Source organism: Colossoma macropomum, unplaced genomic scaffold (genome assembly GCF_904425465.1).
Source record: "Colossoma macropomum unplaced genomic scaffold, Colossoma_macropomum, whole genome shotgun sequence".
NCBI lineage: Eukaryota > Metazoa > Chordata > Actinopteri > Characiformes > Serrasalmidae > Colossoma > Colossoma macropomum.
Genome location: NW_023494785.1, coordinates 33,658,770 through 33,677,003, shown reverse-complemented (window position 1 = coordinate 33,677,003; position 18,234 = coordinate 33,658,770). Strand labels below are relative to the sequence as shown.

At 38.3% G+C, this 18,234-nt stretch overlaps 1 protein-coding gene across 3 annotated transcripts; it reads left to right on the top strand.

Moving 5' to 3' along the window:
• The first annotated feature begins 33 nt into the window (after positions 1-33).
• grnb (granulin b) lies at positions 34-18,138 on the top strand. Of its 3 annotated transcripts, none has more exons than XM_036591712.1 (15): positions 34-152; positions 1,563-1,631; positions 4,375-4,515; positions 4,664-4,801; positions 5,303-5,398; positions 5,843-5,993; positions 6,947-7,038; positions 7,120-7,258; positions 7,650-7,747; positions 8,653-8,895; positions 10,268-10,510; positions 12,667-12,954; positions 14,296-14,544; positions 15,729-15,953; positions 16,645-18,138. In XM_036591712.1, the coding sequence occupies exons 3-15, from the start codon at positions 4,375-4,377 to the stop codon at positions 16,756-16,758; spliced, it is 2,217 nt and encodes a 738-aa protein (XP_036447605.1). In that variant the 5' UTR covers positions 34-152; positions 1,563-1,631; the 3' UTR covers positions 16,759-18,138. The 3 variants fall into 3 exon arrangements, with proteins under 3 accessions (XP_036447605.1, XP_036447596.1, XP_036447614.1); XM_036591703.1 differs by having other exon boundaries at positions 1,558-1,631; XM_036591721.1 differs by lacking the exon at positions 4,664-4,801 and having other exon boundaries at positions 1,558-1,631.
• Positions 18,139-18,234: the final 96 nt, after the last annotated feature.

Below are 18,234 nucleotides of genomic sequence, written 5' to 3'. Positions count from 1 at the left end.
AACACATCATATCACATGACATAAGCTGAGTCACGTGAGCTGAGTCACGTGATAGGTCGTCTGACTGGGTTCTTCTGTTATTCAGCACTTCAGCTCTTTAGACTTTTTAGAAAGTAATAATCTGTGAGGCTTTTTATTCACCATCCGACCAGGTAAGTGGTCATTTTAAGTGATTTGTATATTACCAGTGCTTTTATAGAGCGTTTGTTGGTTAACAGCCATTTAGCTAGCTTTGAACTGGCTAACGCTGCAGTTTGTGCTCCACAATGAAAAACAATGAAACCTAGCTGACGTCAGTTAGCCTGTTATAGTGGTGAATATTAACAGAGAGAATATGAGGAGTTATTTGTTTTTCAAAGGGACTCTTTAAAATGATATAATAATTTAAAAGTAGTGTTTAACATTAGTCCATAGAGTTGCACAGTAGTATTGCTCTTCAGTGCGACACAAAATAATTGACGTTTGAGCTCATGTTGAGATACTGAGACTCGAACGGTGTCAAACTGGCAAAGGTGTTTTAAAAAGTCATAACTAACATACCTACTACTATTGGTGATCCACTGGTTTTAAATGTCTTCCGTTTCACCCTGATAATAAAGTGATTTACTCGTTCATGAAGAATGTGGTGATACTACTACCGAATACTGACTTGGTTTCAAAAGCCCTCATCATTTATGTAGTAAATCCACCTGTAAAGTGCTGAGCCTCCTGTACCCCAAACCACAGACTCATCAGAGGTAGCTGGGTCCTTTTACTGGAGGACATTGGTTTCATTTTGTGTTAAGAAAGAGAAGAGGGTCACAGCAGTTTCCACGTATATTTTATATCTTTGCAATATTCAGTCGTTGATGTGTAAATAAAGTCATTCAGAGTTGTTTGATGTGACGTGGTTCATTGTAGGGACACTTACAGGTTACAGAACTCAACAGATTTCTTTACAGTGGTGGTGATAGGAACCAGGGGTCACAATGTCTACAATACAAATATTGCCATTTTATTTACTGTCCAGAATCACCAGTGAGTTTTTACATGTGATGTAAAATTGTGGTAAATCTGGAAAAATACATTTCTTTGGATGCTGTTTTGCCTGGCAATACCCTTCATGTACCTCTGTATCCTATAGTTTTTCACCACTTTTTGCAGCAAATTGTTCTTATATTATTAATCCTTTTATCTAGATTATTAGGAATTACCAAAAAAGTTGACTTTGACTTGATAGTCAGAATAATAAATAATATACGATGCTATGCGGTACAGCTGGCTGGCCATAAATTTGTCACAAGTTTAGAAATGTTTATCCTCTCTGTACTTTGGACTCAACTTCCTCACTGCCCATGGTTTCTAAAACCACAGTGAAACAGTAATATTTGTGTATTACTCATTCAAATACTTGTGGAAATGACTTAAAGGTGTTACCACACAGCAGCAACTTAAACTCTGATCTTATAGTGACTGAACCCCTTAGACAAAGAAATGAGAGAAATGAGCCATAACAAGTATTGTTACGCTATTGATGTATTAATGTGTTAATTTAATGTGTTTTTTTTTCATGGCAAGACAAGGCTTGTGTGAGTTTACATCTGAATGGGCCACAGTTTCTAGAAAGCTCAATCAAGTCAACACACACAACAGTAAGTTTGTACATTCACACAAAATATGAAATGCGTACAGTACTGTGTAAAGGTCAGAGACTAACTTTATTATTTATTTTCCAGTTAAAACAGCAATTAAGTACAAATTTCATTTGTCAGGAGATTTTTTTGAGGAGATCAGGTTAGAGTATGTGAGCAGTGTGGAGCTGAATGATGTGAATTTGCTTGGAGCTTGGAACGTATAACAAATGGAGTAGTTTGTAACTTAAACTGCGGCCAATCGAATTTTATGGTTTTGAAACGTTAAACATTTGATGTAGTTTACTGCTGTTGGTTATAAACAGCTCTGTCCACTATTATTTTGGAGTTGTCAGATCGCTGTGATTTCAGGTTGTGCTTCTGAAGTCGACGCTTGTGATCACTTGATCTCTCGCCTCTTTCAGGGCTTATCTAACACCCTTCATTTGCGCTAATATCAGAATCAGATTTTTTAACCAAGTATGTTGACACACACAAGAAATGTGATTCCAGCTGTTGGTGTCGCTCTAGTATAATATGTATAATACAGACAATGTACATATAATTTACAGACAATATACAATATCCAAGATACACACAGTAAACAAGCAATAAGCTGACATCATAACAATAATATACAGACTGTATATATAATTTACAGACAAATAAAACACAATATACAAGTAACATAAGATTATATAGGGACAAGCAGCATACATAAGTGTGTGTGGTAGTGCAAACCAACAGTAGTGTACATCATGTATGAGAATAAAATTGTGATGTACAACAGTGTGGATGTGAAGCAGGGTGTAATAACTATTTAGAGAAAACAGAAGTAGCTGTGGTCTAGCAGGTGATATTACTGGTCAGCGGTTTATAAGGGTGATGGCCTGAGGAAAGAAACTGCTCTTGTGTATAGTATTCTTAGTGTACATAGGTTCTGTAGCGCCTGCCAGATGGGAAGTCCAAAAAAGTTTGTGTCCAGTGTGAGAGGAATCTTTAATGATCGAACTTCCCTTAAGATGGTACTGGGGCTTCCGCCAAGGGGAAATAATGAGGCAAAGTTGACAAGGGCTTGAAACCAGTACTGAAACAAATGCAGATGATTTGGTATATATAAATTAGATATAAATGATGTATAACTTATCCATAAAGAGGCGGTATCCCACACCCAGATAGAGCCAAAGCCTTGACTAAAAATAATTTGCGATGATGATTCACCACTGGCACTGCAGTGTAGTCTGACTGTGCTTAACCAGGAAACCAGCCCAACTGTAGTTTTCGAAACAAACAAAAAAAAAGCCTTCTGCAGTTTGTATCCCATGAAAAGCTACTGCTCATCATTGTTTATATGACCCAAGCAAGAGAACTGAGACGCAAGCATAAAATTATTACAACACTGAGAATATTGCATAGCAAGCTGAGCATGGTTCCACATTTACAGCTTATCGATGGAGACAGTGACTCTGTAAACTAATCTACAAACAGTATTGTTCCTTTAAGTTGAGGATTGGTGCTTGCTCTCCCCTTTATACTTTACATTTGTTCTGTCCATAATATCAGCTGTTTTGTTTACATGTTTTGATTGCTTGGAGGATGGATTATTTGTTAATTAAACATTGTAGAATGATGGCATGTCTTGGTAGGGAATTTATAACAGACAGCTTTTCCAAAAAAAGAAAGAAATAAACAAAAGGATGCAGTTTGTTATTTTGATTTGATTACTTTGTTGAGTAGTAACAATGGGGATAAAGCTTCAACTCTGTTATGAGTAAGAAAAGCGTGCAAATAACCTACAGGAGTAAACATGACAATGTAGGCCTGACTGGTCAGCCTGTTGATTAATGCATCTACTACAAAACTTAGCTAAATTAATGAAGCATTAATATGCACGTTTACGTTTCCCCATGTTTGTTTTCTCTCGTCACTTAGGTAAATGTAGAGACACACATTCCTTCTCGTGTGGTGATCCAACACAAACATGTTCACAACCCATATTTAGGTCAGTTCAAAGGGCACATATCATGATAAACTGAATTCTCCTGACTGGTTTGTAAAGTTTGTTAAAATTTGTCAAAATGTACCATTCTCTCCCCGTCCATACAGCTCATATATGGAAAGTAGGCTGCAAAAAAAAAAAAAAGATTCAGCCCATTTTGAATGTGATATCACAAACAGTACATTTACATATTTCTGTCTACAGCAGTCTAGCCCTGCCCATTCAAGCTGAAGCTATAGGAAGTTTTTTAGTTCTTAAGTTCTTAGCATGTCTAAGGCTCGGTGTCTTTGAAAATTACTAACTGAAAGAGGGCGTGGTACTGGAAGTGGGTGTATTTGCTGACTGTAGCGGATTGCAGGCTAATCAAGAGGTATGCATATTACCTCACTGAGGCTAAAAAACATACTTGGGATATTTCAAACTTGGTACAGAATGACGGAACCTTTTAATATTTGGTAAGTGAAGTAGTTTGGTCTGTACCATAAATACACTTTGAATTTCAGCCCTAATTGTAATTCACTGTGATCCCTCTCTATGTGATCCCTCTCTATGCATGAAGGTATTGGGGCTAGGAAGAAATTGGGGGATTCTGGGCCTGGAGAAAATTTTACAAAAGGCTACAGCTTAACTCTGGACATAGTTCAGGGTGTGAAAGATGGGACGATGTGTCTGTATGTAAGGGTTTGAGGAAAAAAATAAACTTGGGAGCAGATGAATGTCACTGATCTCGCTCTCACTCTCTCTCTCTCTCTCTCTCTTTCTCAGATGCGTGAGGGAGTGTGGGTGTTGGTGTGTGTGTTAAGCGGGTGCAGTGCTCTCATCTGTCCTGATGGAAGAATGTGTGATGACGGAAACACCTGCTGCCAGACACCATCAGGAGGGTACGGCTGCTGCCCACTCCCTAATGTAAGTGTCGCTGCATTGCAAGTCTGTTTATCATTTCAAAATATTAAAAATACGTTTAGTAATTTATTAGTTATTAAGTATTATTAAGGACATGTCCATAGTTCTATAATTGGTAAAATAGCGGATGTGTGTGTATTTGTTTTTGCAGGCAGAGTGCTGTTCAGATCATCTGCATTGTTGTTATGAAGGCACATTGTGTGATCTAGCGCATTCCAAGTGTGTTAACAAGACACACACTCTAGACTGGGTGAAGAGAGTTGCCGTTAAGCAGTCCAGTCTACCTCAAGTAAAATACACATGCACACTTATCAGTCAGCCCGCTCTGATGAACAGTACATTGTGTCATACAATGACAGTGATTACATATCAGGCTTGAATGAATGGCATTTACCTGTTGGAATATGTTGAGATTTTTATATGTATGTATGTATGTATGTGTACGTATTTGTATGTATGCGTGTTAAGGACTCTTGTTACCCCAAGAGAATGGCGGTTCCTTCCATATATTTCTCTAACATTTGTTCCCTCAATAACAACCTGAACTAACATTAACTCAGGCTGTTACTGACTACACAGCGGGAGATAAATGTTTATGGCGGCAATACAAAAGACTGCAGAACTAGATCAGACCCAGGATATAAGAGGGATAAACGCACCAAACTATATGTGGCATATTATCAGAAAGCTCCGCTTCTTTAGTTTAATGTGGCAGTTTATTATACTTGTATAGTTATTTTGGTTTAGACATGTCATTTTACTCTCTAGTTTGTATTTGTTTGACTTGCAGGCAGTGGTGTGTCCAGACCAGGAATCTGAATGTCCTGATGATACCACCTGCTGCCAGTTACCTGATGGGAGCTGGGGTTGTTGCCCTATGCCTAATGTATGTATCATATTTGTTTATTAATTGTTAACACAACACTGACCTTTGCAATACTGATACCACAGAAGGCTGCCACATACAAATGAGCCTCTGACAGATGAAGTTTTTTTTTTATTGTGTACTGTGAACATCCTAACCAAACCTCAGTTGATCCAGATGAATTCATATGATCCAACAAATGTGAATAATTTTGGTGAAAATAATGCACTTCACTTGTTAGCCATGTTACATCAAAGACTTATCAGTGTGTTTTCAATGTATTGTAGATCAGAATTGTAGTATATAGGAATGTACTTGCAATATGGAATTTTGTTCATAGCCTGCAGGCCTTGTGTGCATGTGTTTGTCAGTGGTTGGTTGCAGTGTCTTTATAACATGATTTGTTTTTTTTTGTGTGTGTGTGTGTGTGTGTGTGTGTGTGTGTGTGTGTGTGTGTGTGTGTAGGCCGTGTGTTGTGAAGATAAAATGCACTGCTGTCCACAGGGCACTACCTGTGACATACCTCACTCTCGGTGTATGTCATCTATGCTTGGCTCCACCCCTCTGAGGGGAAAATTCCCTGCACACCGCAGAGCACAAGGGAAAAATAGAGCAGGTATGACATTGTTCTACAATTTTCAGATAAATTGAAAAGATTTAAATCAATTGTATCACCACATTTAAAATATGAGGCATTCTGGATGTTAAGCTGCGGTCATGCTGAAGGCGAGTGAAGTCTGCCTGCCAAAGCCAATTGATTTAAACGGGAAAGGACGCGAAAAATTAATTTGCTTCTGGTATCACTACATTTCACTTTGCGCCGAGTTCATCTAGGTAAACTTTAACCCTGCAAATTTGCCAAACTCGGAAAGTGTCAGCCAGTAGAAGACAAGAAGGCCAGCTGTCTTCTTTCTAAATAACACTAAATGGAGAAACGTTCCTCAGTCAAGATAATGCTGCTTGGCTCTTAGAGTTGCAAAAACAGACCAGTTAATTAGCTAATTTTAACTGTTTATAAACCACATGTTCCCTCCAAAACCATCTCTGATCAATACTACCCATACTCTAGGACTTTAGTTGTTTTATATCTTCCTCCTCAATGATCAATAGAGCTGTCAATGATTCCTTAAATGACTGGGAAAGCTCTATATCACCCTGGACACATCTAATATTTTTGTTTTTTGTTTTTTGTTTTTTTTCCACAGCTTTCTGCTACTTAGAGTTGGTAGTTGAAATCTTTAGAGTAGTTGCCCCATAAGAGAATCATTCTATACATTTTATTTTATTTAAAAAATAATGATGCAAAATATTTAAATAACAGTGTATATACACTTTTATCTTTTGCTTCATGTCAATTCATATGCAAGTACAAAGGAGCTGGCAGTAAAATTGACAGGCATTAATGATAGTAAGACATTGAGTACTTAAGTACACTTGCCAGGTAGAACCCTATATTAATATTTTTTCTTCATTTTGTTTATTTGCCAAGCTTTCACAAGACTGCAGTTTGTACATTATATGATAATGCACCACTTGACCTAAAGCGGATGTGTGTCTTTGTCTCTTTAGTGGATTGTCCGGATAAAGTTTCTGCATGCCCAGATGATACAACCTGCTGCCCACTAGGAAATGGGAGCTATGGTTGCTGCCCAATGCCAAAGGTATGCATTTTATGTGAATAAACGTTCTTGTTTCTCCAGTGTTTGCGCCTGTGTATAATTTTGTGTTCTTCCTTTCTGTAGGCAGTGTGTTGCTCTGATCATGTGCACTGTTGTCCAGAGGGCACATCCTGTGACCTTGTTCACAGTACCTGTGTCTCAGCCAATGGGCTCAAAGCAATAGCTACCAAGATTCCACCTCTCTTCCACTCGAGGGTGCCAGGTAAATGACCACCGCCTTCTTTATTAGTCTACTGGATGGTGACTGGGTACATGATGTAAACATAACCTATAATGCACGCTCCTGGCAAAAGCGCTGGATAGCTTTCATTACCATTGCTTCTTATTGCAGTTGTCATGATTAAACACTAGTTCATACTCATCTTAAAAGTTAACAAGAAAAATTGCTTTAGAGCATCAAACATCTTATGAGGCGCATAATTTTCCTGACTGATTTTGTATCCGTCCAGTATTTTACAGCAAAAACCGGATTTTTTTTTAAACAAAAATGTATAGATCAGGGTAAAAATTGCACAGTGATGAAACCCAGGGGCAAGTAGTTGGCTCATAAAAATATTATTATATATGACATTGTCTCCTTTCTGTGTGTGCAGTGGAGTCAGTACCCTGTAATGACTCGGTAGCGTGTGAGAGTGACACTACTTGCTGTAAGAAAAAAGATGGTGATTGGGCCTGCTGTCCACTGCCAGAGGTATCCATTGAAAACCTTGCACTAAGAATAATTTTGCACTCCCTTACACAGTGCTGGGCAAAAGTGAAAGACCACCAAGAGACAACTGTTTATACAATAATTTCCAGTCCACATGGCATTTAAGCATCAGAAAAAACAGGAATGCATATATAACAGAAAATCACACAAAATTATTATGCTAAAATATCAAATCTATAAATATTTAATTCATATTTGGGCATATTTATCACACAAAGAAGCTGCTGATGTTCTCAGAACAATGGACTGACCAACCCAGAGTCCAGACCTCAATGTCACTGAATATGTTTGAGATTAATTGGATCGGGAGAAGAAGAAAATGCAAAAAAACTCTAATCTTTGGATATGTGGAGAAAGATACCTGCAGATTTTTTGGAAGAACTGATAGCAAACCTCCTGAAAAGAATGGAAGCTGTGACAAAGGCAAAGGGTGGACACAACAGCTACTAAAAAATTGCTTCTAGATTTAGTTGTTGGCTTCTGTGTAAATTTCTGTTAAATATGCTTTCTACTTGATGCTAAAAATGGATGTTTCGACTGGAAATTAAACAAATGAAAAGGTGTTCGGTTGTATAGCATCACATAGGGGTGGGAATGAATACAGGTACTGGTCAATAACAGGGGACAGACCTTTTATAATTTTTCATCATCATAAGCCCCAAAGTAGCCCAAATTGGTTTGGCTTAATCGTTTCCAATCTTTGTGTTTACAAGTATTATTTTGACACATCATAATTGTCCACAAATTTAAAAATGTCATATAAATTTGAGTTCATATTTGCCACCCCTAGCAACACATTAGTTGCACATTATATTGTAGTACAGTAAGGCTTTGTGTGTACAGTTTGAGTTGGATGGCCATTAGTGAAGTCCATGTTTGTTTGCCAGGCGGTGTGTTGTAAGGACCACATCCATTGCTGTCCTCGGGGCACAGTGTGTGACCTTACAAAAGGGACATGTGATAACCCTGCTGGTACTTGGCCCTTCATTGGCTGGATGGAGAAAGTGCCAGCTGTCCAGAGGGCCCCACAATCCTTCGATCAAAAATGTGACCAGTCCACATCGTGCCCCAAGGGTACGACTTGCTGCAAAATGGAATCTGGGACCTGGGGATGTTGTCCTCTTCCACAGGTTCATACACTCCTGCACACATCCTCACAATTCAAATAAAAAACAAATGATTCCCCAGGTGTCAGAGGTATCGCACTCAGTCCGGGAGGGCCACAGTACTGCAGAGCTTGGTGTACTTTTTCATTAAAGGGGACCTATTACGCTCATTTTCAGTGTTTGTAACGTTATTTTTGGGGTCTACTAGAATAGATTTATATGCTTCAATGTTACTAAAACACATTATTTTTTTCATACTGTACATCTCTATTCACCCCTTGTCGCTCGGTTAGAGCGTGCAGTTCTTGAAAATAACTTAAGAAGTTCTCAAATATTCTCCAAAGATAATCGTAATTATTTTCTTAAGATTCGCTTAAGAAAATCTTCATTGTTTTCTCATGTATGCTACGTTGCATTCTACCCCGCACCATAACTGAGCAAGATACATTTTGACTTTCTATTAACAGATATTTCTGTTATTTAGTTTAATCTGCCCAGAGGAGCAAAATGGAGGAAAAATGTCAAACCAACTATTAAAAAAGATAGCAAACAAGATCTAGAGGTGATGGTGGAAGAAACAGCCAACAGGAAAAAAATCCTAAGTGGAAAACATGATAATGGTGGGTGGTGGATGAAGATGGGCAGGAGCAGCAAAGGCAGCGTCCATGACAAATTTAGATGCTGACCTTGTCAACTCTTACAGCTTAAGACAAGTGTGAAGCTATCGTAACGTCAAGAAAACATTTAAGAACCTAATATTTTCAAGAAGACCACTTGCTCTTAGAATTATTCTTAAGAAAATAGTTAAGACCAGAAAATAAGAGAATTCTTAAGACGTTATTTGAAGAGTAACAATTTCGCATAACTTTTTTCTTAAGAATGAAGTTAAGAAAAAAAACACACTTAAGAAGGTTCTATTTCTTAAGACACTTTTGTGAATCCAGCCCCAGGTCAGCATCTTCTCAACATAGCTACAAAACTGAATAAACTCTTCCCAGTTTCCAGAAGTTGCTGCGTGTTATATGAGGGTGTGCCAAGCTTGCCAGGAGATGGGCATTAAAGACTGCATTAAAGATTGCATCATCTTCTAACAAATGCAGAGGGCTGGAATTCCTACCAGGCATTTCTGGCAGCTATGAAAAGTGGTTTCTGTGGGAGAGGGTCACTCCCTCTGGCATGTACTTTGAGCTTTGTAAAACTGCAGACTGTTAACATGCACAAAAAGATTTAAAACACACTAAAGGAAGGCAAAAAAACCGGAAAAAGCATAATAGGTCCTGTTTAAACACATCTAATTCAACTCCTCAGTTAATTAAAAAGCACTAATCTCTGCAGAGCTGTGGCCCCTATTATGTTTTTGTTATACCTGTACATACACTTCATCTTCTCTCTGTAGGCTGTGTGCTGTGAGGACCACCTCCACTGCTGTCCCCACAATACAGTGTGTAACGTGGCTGCCGGCACGTGTGACAGCGTCAGTGGTGATGGTGTGCGTTTGGCAGTGCCCTGGGTGAGCAAGACACCTGCTGTAGCCCCACCACCTGAAAATGACCGGTGTGATGAGACTTCAGCCTGTCCAGCTGGCACTACCTGCTGTCGGCAGAAGTCGGGGGCCTGGGCCTGCTGTCCCCTGCCACAGGTACACACATTTGCTTAAAAAAAAAAAAAAGTCTAAAGGGGCATAGTGGGTTCAAATGACCAGTGATGAACTGACAGTTAAATATGAATTGTTGCTATACTTACTTTTTTACTATACTAACATTTTTATGCAGGAAACTAATTCTTTTTGATCTCTTGCTATACTTTTTGAGCCTATTGCCTTGCACGTCCCTTCAAATCAAGACTTTGGTAGACATACAGGTGACTTCTTTAATGGCTATTTTTTCTACTCACTGACTGAAATTTATGAGCATTTCATACATATACGAGGTTTGGGTTTGTTGTGTTTTTGCATTAGTTTAGTTTTGGTAGCGGTTTCCTGTTGTTTAATGCATTTTTTTTTTACCTTTTTATGGTTAGTTTGTCATTGGTCACAATAAGCTCAATCCATTGTGTCAAATTGTTTTGGTGTATTCTTTGTTCAAAGCATGTTGAGTTTTGCCCGTCTCTGTAAATTCCTTAATGTTTCATTGTGTCACAGTGTTCCAGGAGCAGGAAAAAATTATACTAACCAGTAATATCTTGTTTTCACTCCCTCTCCCACCACCCTGACCTATCATCGCGTAAAAACACCCAACACCTCCACTCCCAGCTGTACAGTATGTCAGCAGAAAACCTCCTTTCTTCTCGTCACTTTACTCTCTCACTTTGGTTTTTGGACCAGTTGTAAAATAATTACTTATGAATAATCTCAGTTTGTTTGTGCTGGTAACTCATGTTCATGTTAACATGTGAGGTAGTTCAAAAATCCTTTTAAATTATCTTTAAAACAGTCCCTGTAGAAAACTACTCTCGGCAGTGCTTGTGGGAGAGCTATGGATAAATCAACTAGCAGCAATCTAATTGCAGTAGTAAAGTGGAAAGTTACATTTGCCCTCGAGAACCTTTATCATAACAAGAATTCACAAGCTGTATGAATGAGTGAGAGACTACAGTCACAGAGAAGTTGTCCATGCAGTACTGTGCAAAACTCCATAATTGATTTAATTTCCTGTGAAAATGGCAATCACATACAAGTTAACCATTTTCTGACCAGATTAGATGTGGATTTGTGTTTTTAGCAAGATTAGATGTGTAGAAGTGGATTAAAGGGGAAAGTTAATATAGTTTTAAAAATAGTTGAAAAATAGCATTAAAAGATATAAAAGATTGGACTCTTAACACAGTGAAAGACCTGGAAGACCATCTAAACTATCACCAGCAGATAAACAGTGTTTAAAGCTTTCATCTTTGACAGACAGGAGAAAATCAAGCTCCACTTTTGCTTCAGATCTTGAGCCATTTTTCCACTGTGAAAAGACAACTCAGCGCTAGTCTGAAAGGATGTGTAGCTGTCAAGAAGCTGTTAAAGAAAAAGGAGATAGATAAAAGTGCAGACCTCAGCATTACTGAATGTGTTTGGGATTAAATGGATTGTGAGAAGTAGAAACTCCAGCTAACTGCTAAAACTGAACTTCAGAGGTGTGGAAAAAAAATCCCTGCAGATTTCTTTGAAAAACTGAAAGAAAGTCTCCTGAAAAGTATGGACGCTGTAATAAAGACAAAGGGTGGACACATTAAATGCTAAAAAGGTTGATGCTATATTCAGTTGTTGAGGCTTCTGTATCATTCTCTGTTAAATGCATGTTTTCTGCTTTTTCTCCTGACCCTGAAAAATGAATAACTTGTGCTTAGTGGTTGGGTTGACTGCAAATTAAATACATGAAGGTCTCTGACTTTTGCACAGTGTTGTGCATGATATTGACACTCACTGATTACAATATGCAGGCATTGTTGCTCTTACTGGATGTTCATGATGAAAATGGGAAGCTGCATTCACATGATTTTCATGCACAAGTTTATATGATCATGCATTCACATGATGAGAATATTGTTAGTCAATATGAACAATATGGTTAGTCACAGTTCTTGTAAGTGCTTGACACCCTTTAGAGCAATCTTGTGTTGATTTAAGGGGTAAAAATGTTAAACTTGGGGACATTTTCCAAAGCTGCTGTGTAATCATGTGTGTGTACTGGTTAGAAGTTTCAAGGAGAATGTAAAGGGTAGTGGGTAAGTATGCCTGTGAGGTGCTTTTCTGATGAAATGTATATTTTAGCTATTTTTATTTTATTCTATTTTTTGCTCTCACTTTAGGCTGTTTGCTGTGATGATCACGAGCATTGCTGTCCTCAGGGCTACAAATGTGATGTCGCTCACGAATCCTGTGAGCACCCCTCCCTCCCCCATATGCTGTGGTTCAGGAAGCAGCCTGCAGTGCTGAGCATAACTCAGCACTTTGATGCTAAGGCTGATGCTAATGCTGATTCAGCAGCGGCAGGCTCTGAGCACAGACAGTGTGATGCACAAACCAGCTGCCCGAGAGACAATACCTGCTGCTACATGAGAAAACTCGACAAATGGGGCTGCTGTCCACTGCCTCAGGTTAGAAACACTGTGTACAGGCACGCATAGCCCAGTACACCATACATACAATCAGACACAAACATGCTACATAAACCGTTACAATGCACAAAGAGAAGAAGGTTAGAGGAAGGCGTGATAACACCATTGTATCTCTGTGTATATAAGAAGGGTTTTGGTCCATTATTGACCACTTTCAAAGATTTTCTTTTATTAATTATATACATTGTTGAGTAGGATTTACACAAACAAGAAATATTAATGCTTTGTTATGATTAGTAACCATCTTTATTAAAGAAGTTATGTTTTTATTTTAACAAATCGTCTACAGGGAACGCACTTAAATGTGGCAATTTTCCTCAAAATCTAGTGTAAAATTTCTGTTTATTTGCTGCTTTTAACATTTTGAAAAAAATAAAACCTTGAATATTAAATTTAAATATTAATAACTTTTGCAGAGGCCAAACATTTTTTTTTGTCCCCCAAAACATTAAATTCAGCAAATAAACAGTAATTGCACAGTAAAATGTGTGGAATTGTCTGTAGATGTCTTTATCACTTATTTTCACTTAGAAAATCAATGAAACATGTAATCTGACCAGGGGTGCCCAAACAATGTGACTATAGCTGCGTTTCAAAGCCTAGGCTGCAACTGAGGTAGGGCATGTCCTCGGTAGGACTGTCCTATGAAGACTCCTCCTTAATAGCGAAAACGAATTCTAGGACGTGATCAACTTACATTTTAAAACAAGCTCTGCTCCAACGACTTTGTTTTTTTGCCATTTTCATGATGCTGTTTTTTTTTTTTTTCCCCCCCTTCATGTCATTTGTGAGCACAGAACTGTTGGTAACCAAAGGCCTGGAAGCATACATCAGTTATGTCCCTGAAATCACTCCGAACGTAGGCTTCAGCCTAGACTTTGGAACGCAGCTTATGTCAGCTGTTATTTATTTATTTATTTTAAAAAAAAACTTATTTACAAAATTGTTGTTGTTGTTGTTGTTGTTGTTATTATTATGGAATGAAACTCTTCATACACAAATTTAGAAGGATGTGCACATGGTTTGTTTAATTAAAACCATCTGCCCATCCTTAGAGGTGAGCAATAAATTATGAAAATATGGTACTTGGACATTTTCACAATACACAATATGTATCAGAATATTTTGTTTTTAAATACTATGAATAGTTTATCCCTCCCACAAAAAATTACTTTAACGTAATGTTAAAGTAACGAGTTATCAATCCTGATAATTCTGGCCAACTTCTTTGGTTCTTTGACCATGAACATAGGGCAAATGGTGTGTAAATAAAAAATAAATAAAAATTGCATAATTTGTCTCCCCTCTCTCTCTGTGCAGGCTGTGTGCTGTGGGGATGGCGATCACTGTTGTCCTAATGGCTACACCTGCGATACAAAGAAGTCCACCTGCATTAAAGGCCACCTTGAGTTTCCATGGTTCCGTAAGAAGGAGGCCAAAGTTACTGTTGGCTCAGAGTTCATGAATGAAGTCGCGAATGTGAAGTGTGACTCCACTATCAGCTGCCCAACAGGTAGCACGTGCTGCAGATTATCTACAGGGCGGTGGGGCTGCTGCCCACATGTCAAGGTATGTGTTTGTTACATTTTTCACTTGTCAGGTGCTTGTTTGTGCATATAACTGTCTCTCTTGAAAGGGGTATTTTGGATTTTTTCTAAACGTATTCATGATGGAGAGTAGGAACGTGCATTCCGATTCCTAATTTTGATATATATGTATCTGTATAAATTAATGCGCTGAAATGGACTGGCAACCTGTCCAGGGTGTATCCTGCCTTCCACCCAGTGACTGCTGGGATAGACTCCAGCACCGCCCCCCCCGTGACCCAGAAGGATAAGCGGTTTAGATGGGGTGTGTGTGTGTGTGTGTATAAGTTTATGAATGGATATCCAATTAACTGCAGGCAAAGATCAATAGTGCCAAAAAAAAAAGTCTTAACATATTTTATTATTCAACAACAACGGAGTGATGGAGGCTGCTTTTTTTATTTATTTTTTTTTAAATAGGCCAATGCGCTATCAAAGCTAACAGGGGTCACGCTGGATGCTGATCAGGACTGGTCTTATTCTCAGCGGATGATGTGCCAACATGTCAGAGAAATTTATTTTCATTGTTTGTAGACCTAGCTATCTTTAGCTAGAGTGCTAGCCTACTTAGTGGTACAGCCGCACTACATCTGTCTACATACTTCTCAATCTCGTCCTTAACGCTGCATCCTTGGCAAAACACTCATGTTCTGGCACTTGTTTTATAGTAGTAAGGTGTAACATAAACTTGCTTGCAAATAACAGTGAAACGCCACGGTTTTGCGCGTATTGTTAACCTGTATATGTCTGTCTTTCTGTGACGAAACGTAACTAATACCAGAATATTGATTTTCAATATTCAAATATTGGCATCTCAAATTGTAGATTTACAACTATTTTACCATTATCAATGTTACATATAAAAACACATAGGTGATTTTGGAGAGCAAATAAAATGGTTTTATTTGCATTGTAGACATTGTGACCACCGTTCTTTCTCACAACCACTGTAAAGAAGAACAACCGTTTCACATCAAACAATTCTGAATGTTTCAATGATCGAATTATGCAGAAATAAAAAAGAAATTCCCCTTTAAACTTTGTTTCCTGTGTTTGTGTGAGCATGTGTATCAGTAAATGTCAGTGGTCTACATTTTATTTGTTACAGCTGCAGCCAAATGTAAGTATGTGTGTAGAGATGCATTAACAGTTTCTCTCTTTGTCTAGGCGGTGTGTTGTGAGGACCATGTGCACTGCTGTCCCGAGGGCTACACCTGTGACATTCAGGCTGGAACCTGCATCAAACTGTCCACAACGCATACCATTGAACTCACACTCGTACACACACACTCCAGAGACGAGCTGACCTGTGATGCAACAAGTCAGTGCTCCAAGACTCAAACCTGCTGTAAAATGTCTGACACGGAATGGGCCTGCTGTCCATTTAAGCAGGTATTATATAATATTTTAATATCTACTGTGAAACTACTGTGACGGTAAAATTTCCAGCTGTACTGGCTCCAGCATTGTTTCTAGACACCCTTTCTAATTAGAGAATTCAGCCTTAAGGTGCACCCATTACTGAAAAAGGTGTTGAATTGCATATGCAGCTTGTATACTGTCTTCAGAAAAGCATTGTCAATAGAACAGGGTGCTCTAGAGCAGCCACACATGAGCCTAAGGTCAGCATTCCCAATGGCAGTTATCACCTATGGGTGTTTTCTGGAGTGATGGAACCATTTTGGGATGAGTTGGAGTGACGTTTGTGATCCAGAATTCATCATCCAACACTAGTACCTGACCTCACTAATGCTCTTGTGGCTGAATGAAATCTTCACAGCAATACTACAATATCTAGTGTAAATCCTTCCCAGAGGAGTGGAGGTGGTTACCGCAACAAAAGGGGGGAAAACTCCCTATTAATACCCTTGATTTCAGAAGAAACACTGGGTGATCACTGAAATTCTTTTTAGTCTATGATTAGCCTTAATCTGGGTGTGGGAAGCCAGCCCTTAGTTTGTTTCTGCATATTGCAGTGACATCATCACAAGTAGATTGTCTCTGTCTCTGTTGAATATGACACTTCAAGCTTCTGAGTGATTTTTCTTATTTGTTCATATCTCTCCCTTTCTCTCTTCTCTAGGCAGTGTGTTGTAAGGACATGAAGCACTGTTGCCCTATGGGATATGTCTGTGACCCCAAGACCAAAGGTTGCACTAGAGTGTCTTCTCTCACTTGGTGGGGCGGTTCTCTTTAGGGCAGCAGGACCCTCACCATATTGTGCTTGGTACCCATAACACTGTTCAGTTAAAATGTCACTCAAACTTAGACAAGGGACTATGCATTCACTTACTTCCACTTAGATTTTGTTGTTTTTTTTTCAGTTCCACAGAAATTGTTTAAGGAATAGATTTGTTTGTTTATATCAGTTTGAAAAGAAACTGACATGTGATCGTATTTTTACTTTGTTTATGCAAACAGAAACACTCAAGTTCTAGAAATCAACATTGCACTCCTGAGTCTGAAATGCTGTGTAGAAGAATTTTAGTTTATTATGGACTAGAAGCAGCTTTTGGCTGATTATCTGCTGCCTGTGTAAGTCACAAACATTTCTAAAACTTTATCATGCTGTTTGTCAGTACCTTTACCTTATTAGGGTAAAGGAATAATTTGGATCTTTTTCTTGGCCTGTTTTTTTTCTTTATACTTTTCCATGCCGAAATCACTTGTATGTAGGTGCAAACTTGTAGATGGCCATAGACGCAACTCTTGATGGACAAAGACCACCATGAAGGCTAGACATTTGTGATTGGCTTAAAAATTCAGACTTATCAGATGTCCAAACTCCAAACTTGCTCTGTGAGTCAGAGACACAACTGAATGTATTGTGCACTTAAACCCAGCACAGTGTGTGGCCTTTTGGATTCCCAACTCTAAAAAGCAAGAGTTGAGCAGAGTGAAGGAACAACTTTAAAAATGCTCATATTATTAGCTATGACGTTCTGACTTTGAAGTTAGTGGGGTCAATTAACATTGACACTACCTGTCTTTTAGTCATTGTTAGCTGTGCTAGTGTTTTTCAGTGAGATCCCTGTAACAAAGGATGTCTGTAATGTAAACCAATTGATTGGAGGCACGTTTTAGTAATTTATTTGTTGAAGAGTTTAGCTTTAGGTATAATTAATAAGGAGACAAGTATATTTAGGCTGTTCCTGCTTTAAGTTTGTTCTACATCATGTAGTTTTTAATAGAAGTCTAGATAGAAAGTATAGTTCAAACTCTAGAAGGCCTCTTTCTCTTTATTGATGAAAGAAAGCTCATTTAAAATACTGATTCCAGCTGTCCTATCCTGGGTTTGCTGGTTATCCAAATTGTGATGTCACCAAATCCCAGCATGACTATGCTATTTGGATTTATTTGGGTATTGGGGAGTTTTTACATTAGTGATTCTAGATTTGCTTAGTATTGTTTGTCTTTTTAGCTCACTAATCCATTTCCAATCACATCCCTCAAATGAAGAAAAATATAGCCTAATTCATTTCATTCTACTGTTTCATGTCTTTGAAGGCATATATAATACAACCTGTCTTTTAGAACATTTCAAATATTAAAGAAATGGCACTGATTCCACCAGACTTGAGGATGGGACAGTTTTACTGATGTCTTGACTCCAATTGACATTTTCCTTTTTTTTCCTCAGAAACTGCAATTTTCTTAATTAACGATAAAGGCA

Excerpts from the sequence above, each read along its gene's own strand:
- grnb (XM_036591712.1), top strand. The coding sequence starts at position 4,375 with ATGCGTGAGGGAGTGTGGGTGTTGGTGTGTGTGTTAAGCGGGTGCAGT. Across the intron at positions 4,516-4,663 it reads GCTGCTGCCCACTCCCTAAT|GCAGAGTGCTGTTCAGATCA; the intron begins GTAAGTGTCGCT and ends TTGTTTTTGCAG. Across the intron at positions 7,748-8,652 it reads CCTGCTGTCCACTGCCAGAG|GCGGTGTGTTGTAAGGACCA; the intron begins GTATCCATTGAA and ends TTTGTTTGCCAG.